The sequence below is a fragment of the Mus caroli genome, unplaced genomic scaffold (assembly GCF_978045245.1).
Source record: "Mus caroli unplaced genomic scaffold, Mus_caroli_1 scaffold_11, whole genome shotgun sequence".
Classification (NCBI taxonomy): domain Eukaryota; kingdom Metazoa; phylum Chordata; class Mammalia; order Rodentia; family Muridae; genus Mus; species Mus caroli.
Window position 1 is genome coordinate 57,177,107 of NW_028227266.1, and position 24,504 is coordinate 57,201,610.

At 52.8% G+C, this 24,504-nt stretch overlaps 1 protein-coding gene across 1 annotated transcript in view; it reads left to right on the forward strand.

Moving 5' to 3' along the window:
• The first annotated feature begins 404 nt into the window (after nt 1-404).
• The window catches only part of Hcn4 (hyperpolarization activated cyclic nucleotide gated potassium channel 4), a 42,319-nt gene continuing 18,219 nt past the window's right edge, over nt 405-24,504 (forward strand). The window contains exons 1-2 of the mRNA XM_021172516.2: nt 405-2,029; nt 21,421-21,844. Of these exons, the coding sequence (XP_021028175.1) occupies nt 1,245-2,029; nt 21,421-21,844 (1,209 nt within the window). The 5' untranslated portion in view covers nt 405-1,244. The remainder of the gene's footprint in view (nt 2,030-21,420; nt 21,845-24,504) is intronic.

The following is a 24,504-nucleotide window of genomic DNA, read 5'->3' on the forward strand; positions in this document are numbered from 1 at the left end:
AGTCCGGCGCTGGGATCCCGCATCTGTGACTGCTACTGTCGGCGCATTTCTTCGAAGTCTTACCTCGCAGAAGTGGGTCCACCCGCGCGCCCAGTGAGCGCCTGGAGAGTTTCCCGCAAGCCCTCCTCGCCGCGCCGGGGAAGACCCACGCGGGATTCGCCCCCCGCCCCTGGCTCAGGAAAACCCTGGGAGCCGCCCGGACTCGAAGCGTTTTCCGGAAACCCCCTCTCCAGGCGAGTTGCGGGAAAGCAGCCGCTCCGCAGCCTTACGACCGACACGCCTCCCCGGAGGAGGGTCGGAGACCCTAGCGTGGAGACAGCGGGCTAGGCAAGGAAAGCCCGAAGCTCGCTCGCAGGAGAGACTGGGAAACCCCGCCCCCAAATCTTGAGCCCCAGCGAGAGCTCTCAGTCGGTGGCCAGCAGGAATCATTACGCGCACAGGAGTAAGGACACCTCCTACCTCAGTCCCTAAGGTCTGGCGAGGTTCCGCCCTGCGCCCCTCGCCGGGCCCGGCCCCCTCCGCCCCCCTCTATGTCTGGGCTGGGACGCCGCTGCCCCTTTAAGAAGCCCAGGTAGGCAGGCCGGGCTGCAGAAGCCGCTCCTATGGCAACCCGCGAGCTGCGGCGGCTTCATGAATATTCCGGGGCGCGGGAGCCCGAGCGCTGCCGGAGGGCGCTCCGGGAGAGGCGGCGGCTGATGTAAGCTCGGCGGGCCGCTGGGCTCCGCTCCGCTGCGGCGGGAGTCCCCAGGACCCGGCCGGCTGGGCTCAGCTAAAGGAAGCAAAGCGAGAACCCGGGTGACCAGCTGCAAAGCCCGGGCGGTCACACGCGCTGACAGCCCCAGACAATCGCCGGACGCACTCCCGGGAACCGCGCGGGCAGTGCGCTCTGCGCTCGGGAGCGGTTCCCGGAGCGCGGTGGCCGCAGCGCCGCCGCTGCCCGCGCCCATTGTTCCCCGCGGGGGCGGGGCGCCTGGAGCCGGGCCGCGCGCCGCGCCCCTGATCGCAGGAGGGAGGGAAGAGAGGGAGGGAGCGTGGGGTCCCCGCGCCCAAGCCGGGCCCGGGAGGAGGTGCAGCGCGGCGAACCCGGGGACCTGCAGCCGGACTAGGAGCCTCCCCTCGGCGCGCAGCCCGCGCGATCATGGGCTCGTGAGGCAGCGAAGGACGCGTCCTCACAGGCAGGCGCACTTGGAGCGGGTCCCCCGTGCCGCACCCGCACCGCTGCCCCCGGCCCAATCCCTGGCACCATGGACAAGCTGCCGCCGTCCATGCGCAAGCGGCTCTACAGCCTTCCGCAGCAGGTGGGGGCCAAGGCGTGGATCATGGACGAGGAAGAGGATGGTGAGGAAGAAGGGGCCGGGGGCCGCCAGGACCCCAGCCGAAGGAGCATCCGGCTGCGGCCGCTGCCCTCGCCCTCGCCCTCGGTGGCTGCCGGCTGCTCGGAGTCCCGGGGTGCGGCCCTCGGGGCGATAGAGAGCGAGGGGCCGGGCCGCAGCGCCGGCAAGTCCAGTACCAACGGTGACTGCAGGCGCTTCCGCGGGAGTCTGGCCTCGCTGGGCAGTCGGGGCGGCGGCAGTGGTGGAGCAGGGGGCGGCAGCAGTCTCGGGCACCTGCATGACTCCGCGGAGGAACGGCGGCTCATCGCCGCTGAGGGCGATGCGTCCCCCGGCGAGGACAGGACGCCCCCGGGCCTGGCGACCGAACCCGAGCGCCCGGGCACCGCGGCACAACCCGCAGCCTCGCCGCCGCCCCAGCAGCCGCCGCAGCCGGCCTCTGCCTCCTGCGAGCAACCCTCGGCGGACACTGCTATCAAAGTGGAGGGAGGCGCGGCCGCCAGCGACCAGATCCTCCCCGAGGCCGAGGTGCGCCTGGGCCAGAGCGGCTTCATGCAGCGCCAGTTCGGTGCCATGCTGCAACCTGGGGTCAACAAATTCTCCCTAAGGATGTTCGGCAGCCAGAAAGCGGTGGAGCGCGAGCAGGAGAGGGTTAAGTCAGCAGGGTTTTGGATTATCCACCCCTACAGTGACTTCAGGTAAGAGGCCAGGTTGGGGATGCCAGTGGATGCCTTGTGTAGTTGCAGGCATGCTTTCTTCCCAGTCCAGTCTCCCAGCCCGAGTTAACTTTACTTCCTTGCGCTGGGAGCTCCAAGAGAAGTGGGATGCCTGGAGCGTCCCAGACACCCCCGGACCTCCTGCAGTACACTGGGAACTTCCTCAGTCTTCAGGCTCCTGCTTTCTCTCCTCCGGGGTCTGGGCCACTTTGGAGGCAAGCTCAAAGGTGTTCTGAGTTTGGCCTAGCCGTGCTTGCAGCCAGGGTAGAGCACTGCTTGTCCAAGCCACGCACCTCCCCCTTAGAGGCTGCAGAGTCTAGGTGGCCATCCTAGAGACAGCTCCAGGTCCTTCAGCTTGCAGAGAAGGGTCATGGAGGGAGATAGCCATCTTAGCAGCTGGGTCAGCTCCTTGGGTGCTGACTGCAGGTATTAATATCTTTGCTGGGCCTGTGAAGCTGCCGCCAGATTCCTCAGTCGAGGTTGCTGGGGCCTCAGGCCCAGGATGAAAGCCCTCTGCACATCTTTACTCAGCCCCTCATGTTGAGTGGTGTACCAGGAGCAGGTACCCTACACAGTTAACTTCCACACTGCCAGGGCAGAGTGACCTTGCTCACAGTGAAGATGTCTGCTGTCCTGACTGATGTGCGGCTATCTATTGATCCCCAACTGGTTCAGTGTCCCATCTCCATCCCAATGGACTAAACTCTAGCAACTACAAGATCTCTCATGGATTCCTAGACCAGTTAGGGAGAGAGATCCTGTCCTTTCTTGGACCTCCTGAGTCTAATGCCAGTGATCAGGAGATACCACTGAGCTGTGTCCATGAGGGGTTATGCCTTTGTCTCAGTCAAGGTTCTGAGTCCCCACTCTCTCCTGTCTCTTGAGGCCTTCCTAGCACACCAGATTAGGATGAAGATCTCTCTGGTTTTTTTGTCCTTTCCCCGTGTCCTGCCCTGTTTATCTCTCTTGCCTGCCTACCTGCTGGCCTGCCTGTATAAAGGAACATTTTTGCCTTCCAGAGCCTCTTTACAAACTCCAGGGAAGCTGGATTTGTAATGAGAGCAAAGCTATTTTCCGTCCAATGAGAGAGATTTCTTTGGCTGGGAATGACCAGTCAGACAACACTTTGGTGGCTTAAAATAGGTGGTGAATAAGGAGAGGCACCCTCTTTTGGTTCCTTTCCCCCACTTCTCTTGGGAGATTGTTCTTTCTAACTCTTAATTTCCACACTTCCTATTCTCAGAGGGCAAGGAGGCAGTAGACTTGCTAAACAGAGCTGCAGTCTTCAAACGATGTGAGCCAAGGTAGACCCTTGGTAGGATCCTTCGTGAACTCCCATAATTGGGACTGGGAGCCGATGCTCCCATTTTGAACCAGGGAGAAGTGGACAGGAGCTATGTCTCCTTTGCCCCTGCAGTCCCTGAGTGTCCCAGGCTTCTCTTTCCTCAGAAGTGGTGACAGACAGGTCCAGTATTGATCACTTGAGATTGCTAATGTGCTCCAATTAAGTGCTCAACTTCTGTCCATATTTGTGGTGGGGAAACTTCCATTCACACGTATCTTTGAGCTCCAGTATCAACCTCAGGCATATCTTACCTCCAATGACAGGAATTGATACAGAACTTCTGACTGCAAAGCCTTGCCCTCCCCACACATCTTCCCTCAGATGGCGAAGATCTGAAACTGAAGCCATCCTTCCCCCTGCCCAGCCTCTCCCACACCTGGCGCTTCCTAGTCTTACCTGTGCTATTCATAACATGCTAGTTTGCAGCCCCCTTGCTGTAGAGCCCCCACTGAGCCAGGCTTTGGAGACATGAAGTCTGGGACACTGGAGAGGCTGGGCACCAAAGGACTGATAATAGACAACAGAACAGGGGTCCAAATGGGTTTTAATGTGGGTTTTTGTAACAAGCAACAGAGACTGTAGCTGGAACTGCTCACCTTCTATGCTCAGCCTTGTCTGGTGCTGTAAATGGAAAATAGTCCAAGACAGAGTGTGTGAGTCTCTGGAGGCCAGTCTCTGGAGGTCGTGCCCTCTCTGCCTCTTAGGCCAAAACAGCTAGTCTTGACTTTAGAAGTCAGAGATGAGGGATTAGCTGAATCCTCTAAGTTTAGAAAACCCATCATCACTCCTTCCAAGCCACCACGCCCCCTGGAGAACCCAAGCCTTGAACCACAAAGTTTTGGGTGCTGGCCTTGGGTTTTTATCTGGAGACAGACATCATCGCCCACCAGAGCTTCTGCAAGCACTTCCCAGACCCACAGAGGATTTATTCATCATTTTGATTGGCAGGAAGCATTGATCCTACAGAATTGGTTTAATAAAGAATCACCAGCAAACCATGATAGATTGAGTTTGTGGTTTGGAGTTCAGGGCTGGCTGTGATGGGCTGCTTCTGACATCTCCTGTCTGGGGAGAGGAGGGCCCGGGTACCTTTCCCTGGGAAGTCACGGGCTTGCTTTGAGACTCACCATAACTTGGGCAGTGACTGAGAGAGACTAGGCCGTCTCTGCTCTGTGTCTGTATCAACCCCATCACACTCTCTATTCACGTGGCTTCTGCAGTCTCCAAGGCTTCCGACCTCCCTTCTTCTCCAACACCCCATTGGCCGTTTGAAGTTCATACTTACAGTTTGTTAATGGAAGAGACCGGCATGTGGCAACCCTCAGGACATTCCCCCAGGCTATCAACCAAGGTTCCTGAACAGGTCCTTCCTCCCAATGGATGTCTATCCTAGAAGTCTGGGTTTGATGTTGGAACCTAAGAACACACAGGACATTAGCTAGATAATACTGGTTTCCCAAGAAGAGAGAGAGGGGAAGAAAGAGAGTAGGAGGGACCTTAAGAGAAGGTGTAGCTATTTTTGCCCCTGAGGCTGGTTGGCTAAAATTTCAGACACTGGGCTCAGGGAGTTGACCTGGTTGTGTGTATGTTGGAGATTGTCTTAGGGATGTGTGGGTGGATATGGTGGTTGCCAGGGAAATTCTTATCTGGATATTAGCTCTGGGTCTTCCGTTGTGCCTCAGACAGAGGCTCAGCCTTGACAATAGATCAGGTAAAAGCTTGGATCACCTCCTCTCCTCACTTTATCCTTTTAAATCCCGGAGGAAAGGAAGAGACAGGAGAATCTAAAAGCATCCTTTTATTGGGGGCCAAAGCAGTTGGGCTTTGGAATTCTGGATACTTTGATGATGATAGGTCCTAGGAGTTGCCTAAGTCATCATTGTGTGGCTGATCCCTGCCCCAGATCAATGCCGCTGCTCAGTGCACAGCCCTTGCCCAACCTGTTTGCTATTAGTCCCTACTGAAGTTATCAACCTTCTGCGAGCCTCAGTTTTCCAGCCCAGAAAATGGGACTCCCCTTGCTTATTTCTATGTTAGACACAAACTGTATAACTGTAGGTACACAGATGATGTGAGAGTCTACAGTGAGTGGTCAAATACCTTCCCTGCCCTCACTCTTTCCTCCCCTTGGTCCTAGGTGGACTACATGGGCCTCTGTCCTGGGCTCTGGCTGGGGGTTCTGAACTAGTTTGTCATCAGGGACTTTATGGATAATCTGTTGGAAACTACCAACTCAGTTTCTAGAGAGATGCACACATATGTGGGCACCGTTTCCTGTGTCTGAAGCATCCCTAAATTGAGAATCATGTGAGGCCCAATGGCTGCGGGTTCCACTGTAGAGGCCATGCCAAGAGAGGGTCTAGGCTCTGGTGGGGATGGGGTATTAGCCTCCCTTGGGGCCTATTATGGTGTGAGTGGGGTCTGGGTCTCCCTCTGTGATCTGGACTTGGGTCTCCCATTGCTGCAGAGTGCATACGCTGTCAGGGATCAGAGTTGGAAGCCTGAGGAAGGGAAGGGAGTTTGGGGACTCACTGCCTGGCTCTTTTCTCAGCCTCACTCCCGTGTACTTTCCCTTGCAGCCTTGGGAAGGACTGTTCAGGAAAGAGGCAGCCTGATTCTGGGGCTGGGAGTTTGGAGGCCCTTTCTAAGGGGAGCCTTTTTGGGGCCAGCTGTTCCTGCTGGGTATGTGGGAAGCTGGGTGAAAGACACAGCAGGCACTGGCAGCAGGGAGGGGAGGGCGCCTTGGTGCAGAGGGGAATTCCAAGGTGAGCCGCCCCAGGTGGTGCTGTCTGGTGGCACAGTGGGCAGCGGACTCTCCAGCTGTGTAGCATTCCACACTAGAGCTAGCAGAGCTTAGGATATGTTGTCTTCACGAATACAGGTGCCTGGAAACCCACTGGGCCAGAGGGCTAAGCCCCTTGACTACCCAGTTCTCTCTGTAGCTTGATTCTAGCTCTTAAGACTGCTAACTGCTTGATGGGTCTGGGGCCTGCCTTCTTGTTTGGCCTGGTCTCTACCCTGTTGTTTTTATGAAATGAGAGGTTCTTACTGGTAGGTAGCAGGCGTCATACAGGGAACCCCAACAGTGTTCTTCTCTCTGCCTGTTCATCTGCTCTCCTCTCCAGGTTGGAAAGTTTCACATTCCCAGGTCTTCCAAACCACTCATCCTTCTCTCCTGGCTACCTTGTGGCATTGGGTGGCACGCTGGTTGTTTTAATGCAGCTTCTCATTGGTGTGTTATCCATCTCACCCTGGAACCTAGTTAAAATGTAGCTTCTGGTGTGTAAAAATGTTCCCGGTGCCCTGGGACCAGGCTTGGAGTCCTGAGCTTACAGCCCACATGTTTAAGGAAGGCTTGCAGGGCCCTGAGACGGTTTCCTATATCTTTGGCAATGGAACCTTTGCCTCCAGTCCCAGTTTCAGTTCAGCAGGGCAGGACACTGTAAAGTTAGGTGGGGCCTGAGCTTCTGAGATCAGCTTGTACCCCAGGATATCAGATTCACAGTCTTACCGCCTGCCCTTACAGGTTTGGTTTGGGTTTGCATACTGCCTTCTGGGGGAAGCTGAAGCAGGAAGAGACCAGGTGACAAGAGGACACCTGTCACTCCATGTCACCAGTCTTTCAGCTGCTCTCCAGTCCTAAGAGTCAAAGGCTGAGGCCTGAGAGAGGGAACAAAAAGATAGGGTACTTAGGGAACTCTTGCAGCAATGAGATCTCCACAGTAGGTAGGCATTGTCAGTCAGAGTCCAGAGGTGATAGGTAGCTGTGACAGTGGCCAGCTGGAAGGAAGCAGAGACATCCTGAATAGCAGCTGCCTTAGTACTTTGAGCAGGGGATCTGTTCCAATCCTGTGCTCTCTTTCTCTGTTTCTGTCCCTGGCCAGCAACCTTCCCTGTGGGAAAGGCTTGCTTGTCAACTTTTTTCTCCCTCTCTTAGCCTCCAGTCAGATAACAGGGTGGACAAGTGTCAGAGAAGCCTGAGTGGCCCTTGTGTCTGCCACAACACTGGATACCAAGGGGAAAACCATGTAGCACAGAAGGTCCTGGCCCAGTCCCTTGGGGGCTTGTTCTATAACTGAGGCGGCCATGGCTCCAGCCTGACTTGAGAGCTCTTAAAAAGCTGCTACTGCCAGTTGCTAATTAAAAGAAAGGCCACGGAGGCCAGCCAGGCAGTCCTGCTTGGGCCCAGGGGATGCTAAAGAATCCACATTCCCCAGCCAGAGAGGGCCACGGGAGGGCAGGGGCATTGTCTTGGCTGTGGAAAGGATGTTCTCTGCCAGCCAGGCTTCCTTGCTGAGAAAGCATTGCCAGGGACCTGGAAATCTGTGGTCCCAAGGGCCAGGAAGCCACTCAAGACACTTTCTACCATCACCAACACCCAAAGCTGGGGCAGGAGGCAGTACTGAGAGGTGGTGAGTTCTCTGGCACAGAGGATGCTCAAGATAACACAGAAGAGTATGTGGGTACTCTGCATCCTGTGGAGCCAATTCAGCACTGACATAAGCTGTTTGGCTGGCATAGTGCATTGTGACAGAGGTGAGCCAATGCTTTAAGGCCAGATAGAACCTGCATATATAGGGGTTGAGGCCATGGATCAGACAGTAAAGTGTTTGCTCTGTAAGTACTGAGGACATGAGTGGGATGCCCACTATCCACAATAATAACTTTTTAAAATCCAGATTCAATATCTTGTGCCTTTAATCTCAGTGTGGAGGTAAAGACAGGAGGATTCCTGGGGCTTGTTAGACGGACCACATAACCAAACTGGTGAGCCCCAAGTTTAGTGAGAGACCCTATCCCCAAAAATAAGGTGGAGAGCAATCGAGTAAACTGCCTGATGGCGACCTCTGGCTTCCACACACCTGCAAACACACACACACACACACACACACACACACACACACACACACACTCATTCACACATACATATACACATACAACACACACACATACATACACACACTCAAAACACACACATATATACATATACACATACAACACACACACATACATACACATAGACACACATACACACACACTCATACATACATACACACACTCACACACATACACAAAGACAGACAGACACACACATAGACACACACAGAGACTCACACAGAGACACACACACACACACACACACACACATGCACTCAGCCTGGGAACTTCTCTCCAAAATGCTGAGGAGAGAAGGTCTGGCCTCAGCATCTTCACCTCACAGTCCAGAGCCTAGGAAAGCCAGCAGTTCACCTCCCAGCGATGCTTAGGGTTTCCATCTTGTCTCCAGTCCCTGGACCCCAGCTGTTCCTATGATGTCTCCTTCAATACCAGCTTGCCATTTACCATCTAGCTACCCAAACCCTTATCACTTCTGAGTTCATACCCCTTCACTCAAATAGGGAGGCTTCACTACAGTCAGGCAGGCTTATAGAACAAGAACTACCATCATGAATGAAGCAGCTGCCATATGCCAGGTCGTGTGGGAAACTGGATATATTTTATCTCATTTACTCTTCAAAGTGGCCCCCAGATGGTTTAATTATGCTCATTTTATAGAAAAGGTTACTCTGGGGGTCAGAGAGCAATTCATTTCAAATCTCATCATTGGGAAAACCAGCCTCATCTTCAGGACTCCTAACTGACGCCCTCCTCACTTCCTTCTCCTTTCTTCACCTTTTCTCCTTTGCTTTAAAAACTTAATCATATCAGTATCCCTAGGGAATATTCTCTTGAGAATCAAAACATTATGGAGGGACTCAGGAAAGGGGGTCACCATCAGGTACGGGGGGCAATCTATTAGGCTCAGAGCCCCAAAGGAAAGATTTAAGCAGGCCCTTTGTCTAGAGTGTTCCTTGCGTAGACAGGAGCAGGGGAGCAGAGAGTGCTTCGGAGGAAATTTACATCAAAGACAAAACCAGAACTCACTGGGTTATGTGATGTCTCTCTACAAAGGTCGACAGGCCTACCCACCTGATCCTCCCCTGACAGGACCTAACTGCTGGGATTTGGTAGCGCACTAGGCTACCATCGAAGTCCCTGTTCCAGTAAGGATGGCTTAGGTTGGGGGGGGGAGGGGCAATCAGCCAGGATGTCTGTGCTCAGTCCACCAGAGAACACATAGTGCTGTGGTCTGTTTATTGGATCCTTTAGAAAAATGAGGGTGCAGAGATTGGGACTCAGCTGAGCCCTAGGTCTGGAACCTGGGCTCATTCTGTGGTCAGGGTTAGAGTTCAGTCTCTGATGAAGATCAGGGCTCAGTCTGAGATTGTGGTCTGGACTTGGAGTGTGACCACTAGAACTTTGTTTGTGATTGGGATGAAGGCTCAGCTTATGAGCAGGATCAAAGGTCAGCCATGACTAGGACCAGGGGCTCATGAGATAAAGGCTTGGTTCAGGGCCAGTAGCAAAGCCTGTGAACTAATTTTAGTGTCTTCCTGGGGGCCCCAATCTTGGAGTAGGATTAAGGACATTTGCCACCTTGTGTGCCCCTTTCTTTCCGGAGCTCCTCTGCCTCTTAGCATCTGAGCTGGATGCCTTTGGTCCATGCTGGTAGGCAAAGCACAAATTACAAATAAATGCCCATGCCACCGCTACTGGAACTGCCAAGTCTCATCCATGACCACTCCCCATCCTACTCTGCCCCTCATTGTTGGGGCTGGTGTCTGGTGTTCCCAGCCAGGCAGCAAGGCCCGAGGTGCATGTAGAATAATGATGCCTGGTGATGGGCATGTAGTGGGCATGGGCTCCCTAGCAGGACTCCCTCTGCCCACAGTCTCCAGGACTCTATAGAGCATGCAGTAGGGCTTCCGGGTCTGATCCCAGCAGCTGCGGGGGCCTGATAATTGTACTGGTGGTTTTATGTCTGTCTAAGCATTTACCCACGTGGGTGGATGTGTTATGTCTGCATGCACGAGGCTTTCAGAAATTAATACATAAGAGGGCTGGCTAATGCACTGTTTTCTGGGCTTGAGGAGGAGCAAGAAGGGGCCATGCCCTCCATCAGTCTATGTTCTAAGACTGTTTCCATAAGTTGTGGGAAAGTCACCACTTACCTGACAGGGGAGGACGCTGGCTCCTTGTAAGGTCTCTGGGGCTTGTGTCGGGGAGACAGAGAAAGGGCAGGGCAGGGCAGTGTGCATGCATGGCGAACAAGGGACAATCTGACCTGGGTCTGAAGGAGGGAGAATCACTCTGCATGCTTTCTAGGAAGATGTTGGTTGGGACACTGAGCCACCTTCTTGGGGTGGGTGTTATCAGACTCTGGTTCTCTGAGTCTGCACTCCTTTGGCTGCCTTCTTAACTCCCAGGCGCTTGGCCCTGTTGCCTGCCTGCCTGCCTCTGTTGTTGCTGTGTATTTGCTCTGAGCCTTGCAAACAGCCTTGGAGGAGACTCCCTTCTCCTTCCTCACAAGGCCCAGAAGGCAGACACCGCTGTCATAATGTCACTGAGCATGTGGCCTGGAGCCCAGAAGTAATTACCCTGCAGTCCCCTTGAAGGCTGGAGCAGCCCCTGTCAATGATTAACACAAGTCCCTGGCCACTGAATGCCTGGCCAGCCGTAGGTTCTTTCTGCAGTTTCTCAGAAGATTTAAGACGCCTGTTTCTTCCCATGGGTACCTGAAGACCTGCAGGCCCCTAGGTCTCACTGATTCATGTGACACCTTTTAGAAGAATTGTGGTCTAGCTGAGAAGTTTCTGCAGATGAGCCCAGGTTAGCTCCCCTGGAGCCTTTGCCTTTCCACCCTGAGCTTGCTTATGTGTGAGCCTTCCCTGCACACGGAGTCTGTCCTACCATCATTGCCTTGGGACCTTGGCAAGCTTCTTTCCTCTCTCAGCATCCAGGGTCAGGACTCAGGCTAAGCCTGAGAAGAGAGCAGAGCTAATTGCACAAATAGATATTGAGCCTGCAATCCTGACCCCATTAGTGCAAACGGAGCCAGCAGGGCCCTGCTGACCAGAAGAGCTGATGAGAAAGAACCGCGACTCTACTGAGCCAAGTCAGGCGAGAAACTGCCATTTTATAGTCTTTGGTCCTAGAGTAGTTAGGGCACCTCTGACATCTTTCTGCTGAGGACTTGCTAGCTTGTGGGTGCAGGGGACAGGATGGGGACTCCATTAGCTCCCAGCCCTGTGGAGTGGAAGGTAAGAAGACTTTTTTTTCTATGTTCTTTGCTATGTTCCTACCCAGGTACCAACTTGGAATGAGAGCTTAGTGAAAAAGATGTCACCTTCTTGCCTAAGGTCCCAACTGTGTCCTCCTCCTAGCTCCTGGGGACAACTCCTGGAAGCTCAGAGCTGGCCTGTGGAGAGCACTCAGTGTTAGGACTCACGGAGACTGCAGGTCTCCGTGGTGGATAGGTGGATAGGTGGATGTGGTTGGAGGAACCCATGAGCCGCTAGGACTGTCAGCTATGAAAGTGGCCGTTCCTGCCTCAGAGGCCTCAGCATCTAGAACAGGCCCAGGGAAAGCGTGGGAATCAAAGGCTAGTCGCGCTGGTGGGTTTACCTGAAGCTTACTTCTGTGGCCTCTTTTCTCTGTTTGAATAGGAGAAGGATGAGGATTGAGTTTTAGCAAGGTCCCAAAGCCTGAGTGGTGGCCACTGCAGGGTCCCCAAGGTCTTTAAGTAATCTGGCCTCTCCAGAATGAGGCTAGGCAGGAAACACCCTGTCTCCGTTCACTTTCTACTGCTGTGATAAATACCATGGCCGAAAGCCACACAGGGAGGAAGGGTTTATTTGACTTACGCATCGTGATCACAATCCATGGAAGGCAGGGCAGGAACTGAAGCCGGAGCCTGGAGGCAGGAGCTGATGCAGAGGCTGTGGAGGAGTGCTGCTGACCGGGCTTGCTCCTCATGGCTTGTATGGTCTGTTTTCTTTAATGTAACCTAGGACCACTTGTCTTAGGGGGTAGTCCCACACACAGTGAGCTGGGTCCTCCCGTATCAATCACTAATCAAGAAAGTGCCCCCAAAGATTTGCCTATAGGCAATCTGATGGGAGTTCTCTCTTCCCAGATGACCTCAGCTTGAGTGATGTTGACAGAATACTAGTGGGCACACCCCCCTACTGCCTCATGCTACTCACTCTGGGGGCCCATGTGGTGGGCCTCCTGAGGGCCCTCTGGCCTGAAACATCTGCTGGGGTAGCTCCTTCTTGCCTCAATCCTGCATTAGCTTCCTAGGGCCCTAGTCAAATTCTGACTCCTCTGCCCCAGGGACAGGCCCTCTTCTCTAGTGAATTCTTTCCCCTCTTTCCCCACACAGGTTGTTGTAAGTCAAAATCATGAAAACCAGGCTCAGAGGGCACTGAAGGAGCCCAGCCCTTGCTCAGACTCCTTGTTAAGACAGTTTTCCTGGGGAGAACTAGAGATCCATCTAGCCCCAGGTCCTCGGAGCCCACATTCCCCAGTGGAATCCTTACTGCTCAACTAACTCACCTCAGCAAAATCAGGGTGTACAGTAAAATTTTGCTTTATGGGTCCTCCTTACCATAACTACTGCAGTCCAAACCCGATGGAGACATTTTCTCCTTCACCCCGTAGGCCTTTTTGTAAGGGCAGGTGAGGCCAGGTACCTGGCTTCCCTTGGGGGCAGGGCGGTGTTCACATGCTCTACTACAACAATGCTCTATTTTTGTCCCAGGCTCCTGAATGGTAGATCAGGAGGCTCCTGGGGGAGTGGTACTTGAGCCTTTGTTCTTGTGTGTAGCTCTAAGTTTGTTAAGTGTTGGTCCCTCCCCATTTTCTTTAGATCATCTCTTGTTGGGTGGAACTTGAAGATGCTGGGTGGCTAAGCTGAGGGAGTTCAGCATCCTGAAAACTTGGAGTGTTGTTGAGCAAGCAGATGTCCCTTGCTGTGCTGTTTTGGTGTGTGTGTGTGTGTGCGCACGCGCCTCTGTGTCTGTGTATGTGTGTGCCTCTGTGTGTACACACATATGCATGTACATATATTCTAGATTGTGTCTGTGTACAGAGAACTCAGTCTCTGAGAAAAGCAATGGGTTATCACCTCAAAGTGTCCCCAGCAGCTGGGCTAGGAGGAGAGTACATCATCGAGAGGTGCAGTAACAGTCCGTTCCCAGGGAAATCTACAATGCCCATGACTCCCGGAGCTTCTGGGCCCACCTTTCAGGGCATCCCTATCTTTCCTCTATCAGGCTGAGGCCGCTGAGCCACACTCCCTTTTCTTTCTCCAGGCTCAGCCTGATACCCAGCCTTTCTGACCTCTATTATGCCTTCAGTGTGCCCGCCCTTGTCCTCTCTGTGGACTGATGGTGGTGGTGGTGAATCTGAGGAGGGCCATGGGAGACAGGAACTAATAATGCAAGGAACCGCAGCAGCTCAGAGACACAAAGAAACCTGAGACCCCTGGGCTCCTGTCCCTGCTCTCCTGCTGTGTCTAGCCACAGCACTGATCCCTCTGCTCCTCTTTGAGGCTGTAGTAGTCAGCAGGCCACACTGTCCCCTGCTTTCCCTTTGAGCCTTGGCTGAATTCCCTTCTGGCAGGCACAGCCTCTGTGATGTAGAACCAAATAAGCTGCATCTTGAGTTAGTCTCTATGTCATCAGCTCCCCCATGGGGTGGGTCTGCCCATCTCTCAGAGAGAGTGCTGCTTGAGGTAAAACGGGTGTGTGTGTGTGTGTGTGTGTGTGTGTGTGTGTGTGTGTGTGTGTGTGTAGGGAGTGTTTCACAGAGTCCCTACAATTCCCAGGTTAGGCCCTGTATTTTGCTGGCACAGAATGATGGTGGTGGTGATAATGGCCAACATGTGCTGGTTATATACACGATATAATGTGTTAGAAGTACTATCTCAGGAGCTGGGGGATGCCACTCAATTGGTAGAGTGCTTGCCTGGCATACACAAAACCCTAGGTCCATTCCCTATCACTACATACATGGTGGCACACACCCCTAATCCCAGCACTCAGCAGTGGCAGAGACCCAAGGGTCAGAAGTTCAAAGTCATTCCAACCTGGGCTATAAGAGACTCTGTCTAAAACAGGGAAATAAGAGTATCGTAGTTAATCCAACATGGGGCTTGTCAGCAATACAGATGTCAGGCCCTATCCTCACCTGCTGGAGCCCAGACCTTGAGCAGACACCCAGGTGCCTGTATCCCATCGTCTGGAAGGGGTGGGTCAGTCATAGCACACAACTTGCCTTGTTTCCACTGAGTGGCCGACACCAGCCTTCACTCTATTATGAGGGGCTGAAACTTTAGCCTAACTAGTGAGGGACCTTAGAAGAGACAAGGACTAAAGGGTCATTCAGGGACCTATGAGAACCAAACAATTGTTTCTCGAGTGACCGACGATTGTGGAAACATTAGAAAAGCATGCCCTGACCTACAGCCCAAGCCCAGCCGGCAACCCTTGGTTGTGAGTCTGTGTCTGCAGCAGCCGAGGCAGCTGGGAGCAGCTACCTGGAAGCCCTGTGATTCTGAGTCAGAGATTTTGAGGTGGGTTAAAAATAGAGCCCTGGTGGCCAGGCGGGGGTGGGAGGAAAAGAGCAGTCTCTCCACTGTTGTGGGGAGACCCTGGGGCCCAAGGGGGGCTGGGCAGGAAGGAGGTGGTGGAGGGATTATGCACCTCTCCAGAAGCCTGTGCTGAGAGGGTGATAGCAGATGAATAGGTCAGCTAGGACTGGGGTGATCTTGACATGCAAGCCCAGGACAGAGGCCGGCAGGGTCTCCTCACCGGCAGGCAGCCAGCAGGTGAGACAAAAGAGGGCTTTAGCAAATGGGAGCTTGGACAAGCTTAGAGAGTGAGAGAGGCAGGAGGTTCTGCCACGCTGGCCTGTGGCCTGCAGGTTGGACTCCTGGCTCTGGCTGTAGTCTTTATAGAGCTTAAATAAAAGCTGAACTGGGTCTGTTGCTCCGTTAGTAGAGTGTGAGTGGAGCATGCATGAGGCCCTGGGTTCAATCTCTGGAACAGCGCAAAGCCAGGCATGTCAACCCGTGCCTGCAATCCACTAGTTCACTCAGGAGACAGAATGTTCAAGGTCATCTTCCAGGTGGAGTCTAGCCTGGGCTACATGAGACCACTGGGAAAGGATGCCTAAGGAGGTGGGCAAGAGAGGGTCCCTGGAGAGGGAGCCAGGCTAGCTTTCAGAAGCAGGTGAAAGAGCCTTAGGCTCCTTCCTGTCTAGAAAGAAAAGAAGAGAATAGACAAAGAAGTGTGGCTGCAGAAAGGGAGGGGACATTTTGGCGGCTTGTCCCTTCTTTGTGGAGTTTAAGGTGATGGAGTCTGCTAGTGGGAGGGGCATGAGGTGACTTCAGAGTTTCTGGAAGAGGGGCCGTGGGTGGGTGGGGCATCTACGGAGGTCTCCTGGGAGGTCCTGGCAGGGCTGAGGGTCCAGCTGAGAGTGGGGACAGGAGTTGCTCAGGATGTTGACTCTAATGGGTGAGCATTTCTTGCTGAGCCACATGTAGGCATGGAAAAAAAGATTCCCTCCCCAGGCCAGGGCTGTGTTTTTGTGAAGACTGTTCCAGAAAGGTCGGCATGAGAGGTGAGGGGAGCGCTGGACCATCGTGTCTGGGACAGGCAGCTCTTTAGGGGAGAGTCTGAAGCGTCAGCAGACTGTAGCTCTGGGACCCTGAAGCTAACCAGGCACAGCTGCAGAAAGCAGAAGGGAGGGAGGGTGGAGAGGCTCTCTCGTGGAGCATGCCGAGCTGGGGCAATTGCAGGTGCTCACATGGTCTAGGGTGTGTGGCTGCAGTGGACAGTGAGAGGGGTCCTTAGCATTGGGGCTTCTAGTTCCCAAGGGCCGGGGCCTGTCTGCACCCATGGCATAAAGCAGAAGTCACCCAGGGTGGTGGCAGGACAGAGTGGAACGGAAGGTTGCAAACCAGGTGTCAGGATTGCCACGGTCCCCCTGGGTGGCAGACGGATGCTGGAGGATGGCCAAGAGATGACAGGATGCCCAAAGGATCTGGTAGGCATTTCTACCAGAGGCAGGGAGTGACAGCAGGAAGCAGGAGGAAGGTGCTGACTCACCCTGACCTTGATGTGTGAGGGGCTCTGGGGTGAAGGATGGTCTAGGTTCATTAAAGGGGATGTGGACGGATCAGCGAGTGAAGAAGCTGAGGAGAAAGGAGTCATGAAAGAGTGTATGGTAAAGAGTTTGGAGGAGGGAGGAAAAGGGGAACAGAGTTTGGGAGTAAAAAAATGCCACTAGCCTAACTTTTACTTCTTTACTTCTGTGGAATTGTGTTGTGTTGTTTGCCCTTGAATTCTTGATCCAATATATGTATATGTGTGCGTACACACACACACACACACACACACACACACACACACACAGCAAAGTTCTCAACTTACTGAGCCTCAGTCTTCTTGTCATAAAAATGGGCATAACCAGTGTCTACTTTTTAGTGTCTTTATGAGGACAAAAGAATCCCCATACAGATTAGTGCCTGGCAGGTAGCAGGTGCCTAACAACTGCTGACTGCTGTCCTATGTCTCACTGTCTGTCACCATGGGGCAGTTCCTTTGCTGAACAGGAAAACTGGCAGATCGTGCAGGATTGGAGGAGATTGTCTCGGCTCTCATCACTTTGCCAAGACGTAAAGACTCCTGTGATTTCTTGAAGGGCTAGCAAGGAGGGTAGGAAGCTGAGGGTGAAGGGAGAGTGGGCATCTGCTAACATAGATGCCCAAGCCCAAGGCAGGAGCACAGTTCAACCTTGTGAAGATGAAGCCTTTGGGCCTTTGATAAGGGAAAGGACCTCTAAAGCTGATGGCTATGGAGGAACAAGGTTGGGAGGGGAGATCCTGTTGGCTACTGTGAAGGAGCTGAGGGAAAGAAGAGGAAGGGGGTGGCTGGGTTGCCATATTAAGGAGCTTAGGCCTCCTGTCTTCAGGTCCCCGTAGGATTCAGGCCAATGGTAGCTTGCTCCTGACTTGGAAAGATCATGCAGGAGGCATGTGTAATGGAGGCAAACAATGGAGGATGGGAGCCCTGTAAGAGGTGGGGCAAAGACGCAGAGATTCAGATCTAGGTCAGAAAGGTCAACTTGAGGTAGCATCACCGGAAGCCAGAGAAGAGCTGGTAACTTCCGAGGGGTTTGCGAGGGCAGGCGGGGTAAGGAGGTCTGTAGAGAGCAGCTGGGAGGTTGTGAACCATGGCTGCTGGGACAGAAATGCAGGTTGTACCTTTCAGCTTAGAGGACGATGCTGAGTTCAGCTGTGTACTCACTGGGTGTAGAGACAGCTGGCCCTCCAGGTGGGCACATTCTGCAGGCAGGTGGGAAGGCAGGTCGGGTGCTAGGAGGAGGGTGGGGGCTTGGAGCAGGAACCATCTGCACACAGGAGTAGAAAGAGACAGGGTGCTGCTTATCACGATGGAGGGCCAGCACCAAACGCAGCATCCAGGGACCCGGGGCTGAGACAAAGACCTGCCCCTTGGGAGCCTGCAGCCTGCTAAGAGCTGAAACCAGGGTTCAAGCTGGCCAAGACCTTAGGTTAGAGATTAAAGAGGCACAGAGGAGGAAGCTGTTCAGATGAACATGGAATGATGAAGAAAATCTGAATGGTTAGACGATGGTATCCTCTTCCTTACAGCTGACAGGATTCCCTGGGGTATCATTTGTGCCAAAAAAAGTATCCACGTGGGTGTGGCTGAAGGTGGGTGTAGGTATGAGGGCAAAATGGAGACACAGACAAGTGTATACAAAAACTCACTTGTGTGTGTATGCGTGTCTGCATATGTGCAATGTGTGGTACACACACACAGACGTATTTGTGCTCACAGGCAAGCATGAGCTTGTAAGGAAACAAGGAAGCTAGAGGAAGCCGTCTTCTTCAGCCCACATGGAAGGAGAGGGTCTTTGGTCTAGTCTCTGGGTTCAAGGTCAGGATTTGCCATCTTCTCTGCTCTCATCGCCATGAAAGGAAGCCCCTTCCCCTCAGCCACCCAATGAAGTAATACAGACAACAGAGTAGGGGTCTGTTTGCCTATCTGCTGTCCCTCAGTCCTTCTACACATGGGACCTGGACCCTCAGTGTCAGCTTCTGGAATTCTGCTCCCCACCATCTGCCTGATTCAAACAGGAAACAAAGCCTGCCACCAAGGTCTGACATCCTGGGACTGCACCAGAGCCCAGAGATTGCTTTCTAACCGGGCCCATCAGCCCTGGAAGGGAGAAAGGCACTAAAGAGACCAGGCCTCCGATTCTGGCATGTGCCAACCACAGAGCATCTTGGTCTGACTGCCCATTGCCTCTCTACCACAGCATGGTGCCTGCCCCATGGTTGGCTGTCTTGGATTGCAATGTTATTTCTCAGTGGTTCGAGGAACAGTGGGGTGCTGTGAGAACATTGGGCATCTATCCTGTGGCTTCAGAAATTCCACTGTTCCTTGGACTTTAGTCTTCCCTTCTGAAGGATAGGGACAGCTGTTCCTGACTGACTGACTGACTGACTGATCGGGTGACTCTCACCCAGGCCAGACTTTAGGAGGCCCTGATATCAGGAAGCTCTGTCCCCTCAGTTTTTCTCAATGATCCTTTCTTCTCCTGTGTCTGGGGCAGGGGTGCACCTACCTTGGTAGGACCCTCTCCACTGTGACACAGTACCAGGAAGGTTCATCTGTCCCCTACACCCTGCAGAACTGCCTACCCCAACCCACCCACCTAAGCCCAGATTTTGCAGTTCTATTGACCTCTCTGAATCTTGCCTCTGCTCCTCATTAGCCCCATGGCCCCAAGCAAATGCTTCTCTTTGAACCTCAGTGTTATCATCTGTAAAACACAGACCGAAGTAGCTGTAGACCTAGTGTGAGGGTTCAATGATCTAATTCACAGAAAGCACAAAGTTAAGCAGTAAACCCTTGTGCAGCAAGCATTTGGGGGCTCTTTACGAACACAGGCTTTTCTATCTTCAAGGAGCCACCAATACAAAATGCTAGTCCCAAGAAAGACTCACTTGAGATACTTCTGGCCTCCCAGACTGGGGGTGTAGAGAGGGTGGTATACGCTGAAGATGCCAGCAGGAAGGCTGTTGCCAAGCTCCCCTGGCTGGACCTGCAGACCGGGGCTGGCAGGCGTGACGGACACTGTCCATGGTGCTGAACACAATTTTGGGCTTCGTTCAGAGATTTGTGCAACCATCTGGCAAAGAGCATAGAGACACCGTCTGCAAGACCAAGGGCAGTTCCCAGAGTCTGAATCCTCTCACCTTCCCAGTGTGGCTGCCGAGAGCCACCTCTTCAGATGCCCAGCTGCAAGGGATGGCTCTTAGACCCCAAGGCTTATCCTCCAGGGGAATCATGTTTCTTGAGGTCAAGGTATCTGGATGCTGAAGCAATAGGTGCTGTCATCTGATCAGTTGGGTGCTGTGGTCCCTGACTTCTGTCAGTGCCTCTCCTTTTATTACAGCTCGCCCCCCCTTCCCAGCCCTCATTCCAGTGGAAGTTTTGCTTCAGCAAGTCCCTGGAGGGTGCGTCTTCCACCTCTCATATCTTTCCTGCCAGTTGATTGATTGAAGTCATTTATCTACTCACTTAATAATATAGGGCATGGGTCAGGACATTTTACTAGACTTAAGTTTATTTTGCTTTTATGGCAACTTTTGCTGGCGAGGTATGTGAGTCACTCTCTTGTGCAGACGAGAAAAGCTGAGGCAGGAGAGTCTGAGTGAGTGGAGCTGGAGCAGATGCAAGGTTGGCTATCCCTAGAACTCTATCCCCCCCCCCTACACACACGCAGAGGCTGATATGCCCCTCACAGAGCTCCTGGAGTGGTCCGGGACAGGAGAAGAAAGCACCAATACTCCAACCCCAGCCCAGATCAGCCAGGAAGATCTGGAAACTCAAGATTGAAACAGTTAGTCAGAATGTAAGGAAATGGGTGGTTTTGCCTCATGCAATTTAGTTTTATGAAGACCACTAAATGCAAACATTCTCCTGTTAATTACTGTCTTGAATTTGGTCTGTAATTGAGGGAACTAGAGCCGGGGAGGGGCGGGGTGTAGAAATCCGCTGGAGTGGCAGGCCTGCTGAAGTCAGCATTCCCAGCCGCTTTGCACCCAATCTGTTAATTTTAGAAACTCCTCTAGCCTGGGTATATTATTAGATTTATGTACGAAGGGCCACATGGCCCTAAGTGGCTCCTCTGTGGAACAGTATTTTTGTTTGTTTGTTTTCCCCAGGAGATGAAATGAAAAAGAATGATGGCTGTTCGTGTGTGTGTGTGTGTGTGTGTGTACACATGGGTGTTTGCATGCTGTGTGTATGAATGGGGATACCCGGATGTGGCTTCTAATAAGTACATACAACTCCCTTTGAATGACTAATGTGTGGCTGGGCAGAGTGAACCCAGATCAAGAACGCCCTGTAGAAGCTGGACCCATAACTCACTGGTGGATGTGGTGTGCTTTGCAGAAATGTATGAGGACTGGGTAACACTCCCATATTAATGTGTAAACTGGGCAGAGATGGTAAGCTAATTACTGGTTAAGGGGGATACTAGAGAGCCAGTGTGAGGCATGCTAGGTCACAATTATAGGACTCTACACAGCGAAGAAACTTGGGCCTAGAATGAGGAGTCTTGGGCCAGCTTGATGTCACATAAGATATCAGTGACAGAATTAGATGGAGCTAAAGCCTTGGCCTCCCAGGCATCTGATGGGTGACTAGATGTCCTCTGTTCTCTGGTCATACTCAGTAGCATGGCTGTCAGCCTATCTCAGCCACAGCTAAACCTCAGGGAACACAAGGGCCCTGGCCTGAGCCTGGGGACGGTGATGTGAGTTTCTTTTGTCACTAAAGCAGTCTCCCATTTGTTCCCAGAGGTCATTGTTCAGTTGTGTTCCAGGTTGCCCCTGGCTGGGGAGTAGGCTGGGAAGCTCTCAGAACACAGATAGAGTGTACCCTGGTGAGTGAGGAGCCTCTGCTTGTGTCATGCCCTCCACACCTTGTCCTGATGCTCACACTCACATCTCCCCGAATGCCTCAGAATCCTCAGATTCTCCCCTGCGTCTGTAGCCTGCCCTCCCTCTCCTGGTGACTGACCTCTTTGTCACTCTGGGCAGATTTTACTGGGACCTGACGATGCTGTTGCTGATGGTGGGGAATCTGATCATCATACCCGTGGGCATCACCTTCTTCAAGGATGAGAACACCACACCCTGGATCGTCTTCAATGTGGTGTCAGACACATTCTTCCTCATTGACTTGGTCCTCAACTTCCGCACGGGGATTGTGGTGGAGGACAACACAGAAATCATCCTTGACCCGCAGAGGATCAAGATGAAGTACCTGAAAAGCTGGTTTGTGGTGGATTTCATCTCCTCCATCCCCGTTGACTACATCTTCCTTATAGTGGAGACTCGCATTGACTCGGAGGTCTACAAAACCGCCAGGGCTCTGCGCATTGTCCGCTTCACTAAGATCCTCAGCCTCCTGCGCCTCTTGCGGCTTTCCCGCCTCATTCGATACATTCATCAGTGGGAAGAGGTGAGTGGCTGGATAGAAACTTTTTTGGGGGTCGTGGGGGGGGACTGGTCCCTGCCAAGAAGACAGAGCCAGTGGGTACTCGCAGAGAACTGGAGATAGGTTGCGTGGCTGTAGATGACAAACATCAGCAGTTTTGTGATTCCTTAGCCAGTGTTAGTTTCTATACAAAGTGTTTCACAGATCGCATCTCATTTAAGTCTGTAACAGTCACAAAGGACACCCTACGGGTGCTGTTGACACTCAACGTAGGAATGGGGCCAGGTTGCTCATGCTACAATTATTATATTAAATGCAGAAATCTGTATGGGGCGGCATACAGATTTTGCTGGCAACTATCTTAGATTGGGTTCTTTTAAATGTTCTCTGGTATGGGGACTTTCACAAACATGATTTAGGAGGGGAACATCTTTTGGAGAACGTGGTAAGGAAAAAAAGGCAAGAGGGCCAGGACAAATGAGAATCCTGTGAGGTGAGGTACCAAGCCAAGTCCCGTGGGGAGCTCTGGGCACGGGGTACACCATACCTTGAGCTTGTGCTAACCAGGGAAGAGAGTTGGAATGGTTACATTCCCTTGTCTAAGAGTCAGTTGTCCAAGGCACTCTTGGGTCTTGTGCCCACAGCCAAAACAGTTTCCAGCTTCCACACAGCTACTGAGTGTAGAAGCCAAAAGCCCCTGGGGCACTGAAGTCTTGTGTACAAAACTGTGAGGAAATTCAGAAGTCCAAGGGCTCTAGCTACTACACATATTCACATTTGAAAAACCTCAGATAAACTAGGTGTGTTCACATCATTCGGAAGGCCCTCAACTTGCTCCCTGCTGGAGCACTGGCCCATAGGCAGGGAAAAGGGCCGAGGCCACGGGAGAAGACGTGCAGATGCAGGTGACATTGGTGGGTGTTTGAGGCTGAGTTTGCCTCTGTCCTGGTTTGTTTTGCTGTTATAAACACCATGACCCAAAGTTACTTAGGTCACAGTCCTTATGGCTCACAGTCCATCAAAAGGGAAGTCAGGGCAGGCTCAAGGCAGAAACCTGGAAGCAGAGATGGAATCAGAGGTCACAGAGGGGTGCTGCTGACTGACTGGCTTGCTGCTCAGGGTTTGCTCAGCTTGCTTTCTTGTGCACCCCTAGGACCACCTGCCCAGGCATTGCCCAAGGTTGAGCCTTTGCATATCAATAATTAATCAAGACACTGCTCTTACGGCTTGCCTACAGGGAGCATTTTCTCAGCTGAGAGTCCTTCTCTCAGATGACCCCAGCTTGTGTCCAGTTGATAAAGACTAACCACCACGGCTCCATATTTTGTTAGTGGTAGCAAGCAGCCTAGCGTCCTGCTGCCTGAGACACTCACCTTGGCATGTGGATTAGGCTGTGCTAAGCAAGCTTATTGCCAAGGTGCCTCTCTCTGCGGGCCTCCCAGTTTCCAGAACCCCTGCTTGACTGGGCTGAAAGCCCTCCGATCAGGTTCCCGTGTCCCTGCCCTCCACCCCTGCGGCAACCTAGCTGATGGTCAGTGCACGGCAGATTCAGGTCAGGGGCATCATGAACACATGTGCTGCGGGAGAAGTGCCTACACCAGCTTGGCCAAAGCACTTGCAGCAGAAATTCTCCTGGGCTTGGAAAATTTGCATTATTTCTGCTGACAAAGAGAGACAATGACTGCGCCAAGGTCACAAAGTGGTCCAGGGGCAGAAATGAGGTTGGATCCACTCAGCTCTCTGGGCTCCCAGCACTGTGGCTGTCCCTGCCTGGTGTAATGATACGTAAGGACTCTGAAACTTGAGTGACATGTTGGAGACCCAAGTTCAATCCCAGCCGCACGCTGCTTGGCTCTGTGCCTCATTCATCCGATCTATAAAATTGAGTATCGGTAATTTTTTTTTTCTTGAGGCTTTTTCATGAGGCCTGTCACAGCTATTTAACAAATGTCCCTTGTCACCGGTCTTCTTAGTAACAGCCAGCAAGGCAAATGGCAGGGTTTATTACTCTCATTTTCCAGGTGAGGAAACTGAGGATTAGAAGCCCCACCTGCCCCACAGGTAGGCTTTATGGCCAAGGCTCCCTGTCTCCTGATCCATGACCCGTGATCTAGGAACATCCCCTCTATTAGTAGGCCGCACCCATAGTGGGTGCCTGCCTGGGTTCCATTCGGTCTGAAAGGGCCTTTGTCAAGTGTTAATCTGAGCTTTGTCCTGGGCAGGGTTCTGTGGACTAGCCTGAAATAGGGACTACCAGAAGAGAGGTGGATCATGGGGGGTGGAGGCTATAGTGTGTGATGGTTGTGTCTGAAGTCCCCAAGGGACATCCGGTTTCACAGAAGTGTAGGTCTGAGCCCAGAGCTAAGGAGCAGAGGGATGGCACCTCTGCGGCTGGGGAGCTGACCCACCCTCAGTGGTTGTAAAGGAAGAAGTGCGGTTTGTTTCCCGTAGTGACCTGGCGGGCTTCTCTCCTTGTCAAAAATCAGGACCCAGGTAATCAGGACCCAGAGCATCCAAACTTTTCTGCCTGTTATAGGTCAACAGGTAGACTCAGGAGTATCAGCCCTTTTCTTTCTTTGGCATTGGTTTGGGTCAGCAGATACCGTAACCCCTAGGGTGGATCTTCCTAACGGCTTAGTGACAGAGTAGCATGTGGCTGGGCTAGTTGAACTCAGGGCACAACA